This window comes from Platalea leucorodia (assembly GCF_965183815.1).
Source record: "Platalea leucorodia genome assembly, chromosome: 9".
Taxonomy (NCBI): Eukaryota; Metazoa; Chordata; class Aves; order Pelecaniformes; family Threskiornithidae; genus Platalea; species Platalea leucorodia.
This window is the reverse complement of record NC_138831.1, coordinates 42,503,783-42,509,869: the sequence shown is the minus strand read 5'-3', so window position 1 is coordinate 42,509,869 and position 6,087 is coordinate 42,503,783. Positions and strand designations below refer to the sequence as shown.

The window sequence follows — 6,087 nt, the reverse complement described above, 5'->3', positions numbered from 1 at the left end:
GCACCGAGTGAGCCGGGCCGCCGCGCCGGCCTCGCCCTGGCGGGGCCCGGGGGCGGTGGCGGCGCTGCCGGGCAGGGCTGCCGGGGACGGCCCGCCGCCAGGCCGCGCTCGCCGGGTGTCCGCCGGCCGCGGGGTCGCTGCTGCCAGGCCTGGGTGGCCGCCACCTCCACGCGGCTCTGGCCGCCGCTGCCGGTGAGGGGCTGGGGCCCTGCCAGCCCCCGGCAAGGCCCATCTTTGTTTTTTCGTCTGTCGTAGATGACAAAGAATTTCCCCTTTCCTAATTACGTGTAGAAAGGGAAATTACATTTCGGCGGGATATTTTACCACCATTTACCAAAGGGTTTCATATCCCTACGGCACCCGCTGGTGGGCCTGGGCTCTGATGGCAGTGCTGTGAACAGAAGCAGACGGGTGCGGTGGCACAGCCGCGTGGCCTGGGACGCCATCGGCCCCCACAGCCCGGGACGCCATCGGCCCCACAGCCCGGGACGCCATCGGCCCCACGGCCCGGGACGCCATCGGCCCCGTGGCCTGGGATGCCATCGGCCCCGCGGCCTGGGGTGCCATCAGCCCTGCAGCCCAGGATGCCATCGGCCCCGCGGCCCGGGCACTGTGCCTGTGGGGAAGGTGTGCTAGCTGCGTAGCCGTGTCCAAAGGGAGATGCTGGAGGCTTCACTTTGACACATCTAATGATCCAACCCACCTTCAAGTGCAGAAAGGGATGTTTCTGTAGGAGAATAGTTTTCATAAATCTGTTGTATGTGGCATTTGGTGACATCTCTATTTAGCTGCTGTGCACATTCATTAAGTCATCAGCTGTCCCACTGTGCAGCTCTTTGACCTCATCTTTTGCTCTAGAAACAGTGTCGTGTTCTCCCGGGTATTGCCTGACAGCTGTAAAGATCCCTTAAACCGCAGTGCCGCAGGACCTGGGACACTACTCAGCCAGTGTTACGTATAGATAACTTCATGACAGTTAACAAAGCACGTCTACACTGTTTTATAAGACTTAGCTAATAGCCCTGGCATTTTCAGACATTTTGTGATGTTAAGAATCCGGGTGATATATCTCATCACTCCTTTTCTTGCTCTTAAATGCATAGCAAATGGAGGTTTTGTCCTGGTGAAGATAATCTGGAGCTCACTGGACCATTAATGATCCAGGCTTCTTTTGTTTAAACCCAGGCTTTACCACAAAGGCAAGTTCTGAAATTATTGCATCACCTAGATTTTGAAAAGGCTAGGTTAACTTCTTATACTTAACTAAAAAATTGTACTCCCCAGTATAAAATAGGTTACTAGATTAGTGTAGAAGGAAGTGAATGTGGTATTAATAGACTGGTGTTAGCCACTACAGTATGTGCTTGCAATAGTGCACAAAAAGGAACTAAATAAGAATCACGATTCTTATAATGAAGACTTAGACTGCAAATAAATAAATATATATCAAAATATGTGTTAAAATGTCATTTCTGACAGGAACTTCCATAGTGTTCTGGGGGTGGGCATTTTCCTGTAGCAGCCCCCTGCCCTCAGGAAGCTGCCATCTCTTCTTCAACAGCAGCAAAATTTACCATCTCAGAAGTCCTGCTATACATGCTAAAGAATCTTTGTTTTCATTGGGGAAGGAGAGGGAGCAATACAGGTTCTAGCAAATGTTAACATCTGTTTGTGTTCTGTAGTTAAACCCACTAAGTCAGAGCAGAGAATCGTAGAAGAACCCAGGTTGGAAGGGACCTCAGAAGATCATCTGGTTCAACCTTTGGTGGGAAAGGGAGCCTAGATGACGCTATCTAGCACTCTCTTCAGTTGCATCTTGAAAACCTCCAGCGATGGGGACTCTACCATGTCCCTGGGGAGGTTCAGTAAATGGTTGTTCTTAGCGTAAAAAATTTCTTACATCGAGATGAAAGACGAAGAACCCATTACCAGAGGGAGGCTGGTTCATTCTCCCAGTATCATAAAGCCTTGATTGTCTAGAGGATTTGTCTCTGAGAATATAATGCTGTTTTGTGCCACAGGCCCACTGCTACCTCAGTTTGGTTCCCCTCCCAACATGTCTACAAAAGAAGAGTGTTTAGAGCCAGCCTTAGTTCCCTAATATACGAGAGTCAGAACAGCTAAAGAAAACCCTTCTAGAATGAATTCTTGAAGAACTACTGTTAAGGTTTGAAAGCAAATGGAATTTGAGTCAAAACAATGGTTGCCCCAGAATATAAAAGCCTGGAAATCTGTTAGGTCCTGCTTGTGAATTTGCTGAGTTTGCAGTGTATCCCAAAACACTAATAATTACTGTCATCAGAGCTGATCCAGTTCATTTATTTTGCCACAAGCTGTCTGTTTCTTATACAAGCTACCCGATAGTACTTAAGAAGTACTACAGAAAATTGAAGTCTTGACATCCATGGACTTCAGGTCAAACCCATATACTACCTGGATTCTCCAGTAGCATTATGATAGCTTTCCTAAGACTTATCTTACTGAGGTAGACCTTTTCCCATCCTCCAATTCTTCTGAAAGAAATGAGACCAATCATAAGACTTTAAAATACATATCTTAATGTATTTTTCAAAAATATTAGTGTATTTACACAAATTTCTCATTTTAAAAATGTTTTGTGCTTGCCTATTTCAAAGTTTAAAAAAAGTTCAGCCAGATGACTACATTACACAAATTTGAAAGAACATTCACTGTAGATATAAGCAATTAAAAAAATACAACAAAGAAACACATACCATTGCATTAACAGTAGGTGAGTGCACATTTTTAAGTTGCTAGCTTCCACAAATTGTTCTTCCCATAAAAATTACCTAGTCTGTGTCAGTAACTTGTACCCACTTTTACACTGGAATTTGCATTTTCTTTTTCTTCACAGAAACTCCCCCTTTTGCTTATACAAAGGTTGCAATAAAATGCATTACAGTAGTATTTCATTTACAAAACAAATGACATTAAAACTTATTTCTTAACCCATTGGATTGTATTTCAGTAAAATGATATCCTTTCATGGAGGTGCAACAGAGATTCCAAGAGCTGTCTGGATGTGGAGAGTGATCTCTCTCTCGAAGCAGTCCTGCCTGGAAAGGGTGACTTGCATTGCTGCATGATGCTGTGTCGATTCCTCTTCGGAGGGACCTCATCTTCACGTTTGGCAATTAGGATAGCATGTTAAACATTGTATTTAGTAAAAATAAATACAAATAAATTAAAAACAAATTATGGAAGAAAATGATTTTCTCGTTGATATTGCTTGGAGGAAAGCTTAGCAATGAAGCTTGTGGCAATATCTAGATTATACATGAATGGCAGGTCCATTTATTTCAGTAGTACTCTCTGAACAAGGAGAAAACAGCTATGAACATGGCTGTAATTTTGGAGAAAGATAGTAGTGATCTTCTTTCAAACTTCGTTAGGAAGCCATTTTCCTGTGGAAAAGAACATGCACAGTTAGGGACAGCTTAAAAATACCACGTAGGAAAAGCGCACCCCTCTGTGCTAGTATCAGGTTATCGGAGTGCTACAGCGTTGCCCATAGAGGGACAGGTTTTCACAGCTCTCCCTCCAAAAGACAAGTAGGGCTTTAAAAACAGTAGCTGAAAATAGCTGCACCTTGCTGAATGTTTGTGTTATCTCCAAGTCAAGACTCTGCCCTCCCTGTGTAAACAGAAAATGAATGAGAACTGTATCATCTGAGCCCACATCTTAAAGGAAGATACAAGTACTATGTTTCTGCTGTATTAATGTACTTAACAATATATTCCTTTAAGCCCCCTTATTCTACTATGATGAGCCACGTATTATGACAGAATGTTGCCAGGAGTCGATACTTCCCTTAAATAAAATTGCCTCTATTTGGAAGAGATGGAGAGAGAAGCCTTTACAATAAGTAGGGTCCATGACTCACTATCACCTTTTTTTACTATTCCCAGATAGAGAAGGATCAAAACAAGCGAAAAGAGAATAAAGGAAAAGAAAGACATTAGAAAACAAGTGAGGGAAAAAAGTAAGAGCAAATAGGAAATATAAGAGAAGTGGGACGAGAGAGGGGTGGAAAGAGAAAGTAACATTTACATATAGGTGAAGGAAAAAAGTACCAGGGAAAGAACTGACTCTGATGTCATTGATTCTCAGGTTCCCCTAACTGCAAAAGAAAAAGGTATTGGCGTGATGAAACTCTGCAAAGCAAAAGGGACCTCCCCTCCACTGGCAGAAGGGAATTTCAGCAGCTTGGCAAAATAATCCACATATTGACAAATGCTTTTCTCAGGATTGACCGTTGGTATATGGAAGTTCTAAGATTATCTCCGTCCAAACAGAAAAGATTTAACCCCAATTGCACTTACCTGTAAATTTGTTTAAGTAAAACTGATTTGGGGGATTAAATAATGGCTTTGTTGAAATCCACAGACTTCAGCTGTGGGGATCACACCTGTGTATTCTTCCCTTTACTTTGAACTTCAGTGTTTTTGGACCAACTCCTCTATGGAAGCAAAATTGCTGCACTAACCTTAGGATGCCACTTAATTTTAGATTTAGTAATAGGAAAATCAATGGCATGCATAGTTTAACCTGCTTTGAGCAGAAGGCTGGACCAGATGATTTCTTAAGGACCCACTCGACCTGCTTTATCGTATAATCCTATGATTCAAGACTTAACTCTAGGGTTTCGACTGTTACAGGTACAGAAAGTGCCTTTTAAAAAAGAAAGTCGTCTTTTAACATTGTTCTGTTTAAAGAAGCAAAGCTTTCACTGTAAGTCTCAAGGAGACATTCCAGACATCAAATATTAAACCACCAAATAAAACACTGAATAAAATGATTTTGACAGTGTCTGAAACAATAGTTTTCCTTAATTAAACAAAATCTCCTAATCTGGACTTTGGTGGAAAATGAGAAACTTACCCAGCCACCATTGGCATCTATCCATTCGGCTTTGTTGTTTATGATGTACTCTGTGATGAAATAAGAAATCTGCTCCTTCTCCTCTCCAGTCAGCTGAACTCCGTGCTCTTGAAGCTTCTTAGTGAGAAGACCTCCAAATGTAAATATGGTCATAATTCGTCCCCAGTTAGTATTTCCATCAGCAAATTTTTCTTCCATGACACCATTGAAAATTCTCTTGGCAACAGCTACAGAGGTAATATCAATCCTGTCCAAGAATGGTCTGAGGGCCTCCTCAGTTTGATCTTGCAGAGAAGATGCAATGTTTCGCAAGACATGAGCAACCCTGGTTTGGGCTGGTCCGAGATGTGATTCTTGAAGCACGTATTGCAGATAATCTTGAGCTAAGTAATAAACGTAATAGAACTCAGCAGTTTCCATTTAGAATGAGGCACGGAGAGCAGTGCACCGCTGTTAATCTGGGTCAGCAATGAGCAGCCACAGGACATGCACGCAGCTTTGTATCGTCTGGGTTTGATGGAATTTTTTTGCTTTTACCACAGAAGTTCCTGTAAAAACCTAGTCACTTAATGGTTGTGTGGGCTGTGGAATATGTCACAGCGGAAATGAAAGAAAAAGCGTCTGCTCAAGGGGAAACGTCTTCTTGAGCGATTTATTATTTCTTTAAATAGTATGATTCCACAACTAAAATCTACCAGCTTTTACCACATTCTTTAACAGTATAAATTGGCATTTCCTAGGAACTTTTGCAATGAAACACTAGCAAAGTTTCGGCATTTGGCTTACAAACTGCTGAGAATGGTGTATGCTAGCAAAGGTTAGGCATTTGGCTTGAAAAAACATGACTAAAAAGCGTATGCTATAGGAGCGTGCAGCTCCCCCCCCATCTTTCCCCACCCCAGTCTCTTCATTGCCAGGGGTTAAGGCTGCAATCTGTATTGCAGGTTAATGGGTTATTTCTGGTTCACAACTTTTTGAAGAAGCTAGTAGGCATTTCCAACAGGATGGAAGAATGAAGAAAGTTTATTTCTTCAGGACTCAGGGAGCTTTACGTAACTGCAAAAAGTGGGAGCACAACAGTGCTACAAGTACAGATGGAAAAAGGGGAAAGCCAGCTTTATAACATTATCCCCTGTTCCAAACTTTCCCACACTCTCTGTGAGTGTTCTTCAAGGTCCTTCTTTG

The 6,087-nt window shown here is 42.7% G+C and overlaps 1 protein-coding gene across 1 annotated transcript; it reads right to left on the bottom strand.

The window, feature by feature from the left end:
* Positions 1-3,320: 3,320 nt before the first annotated feature.
* BCL2A1 (BCL2 related protein A1) lies at positions 3,321-5,322 on the bottom strand (the record flags this gene model as incomplete). The annotated part of the gene is made up of 2 exons (XM_082321520.1): positions 3,321-3,425; positions 4,903-5,322. The coding sequence occupies 2 exons, from the start codon at positions 5,320-5,322 to the stop codon at positions 3,321-3,323; spliced, it is 525 nt and encodes a 174-aa protein (XP_082177646.1).
* Positions 5,323-6,087: the final 765 nt, after the last annotated feature.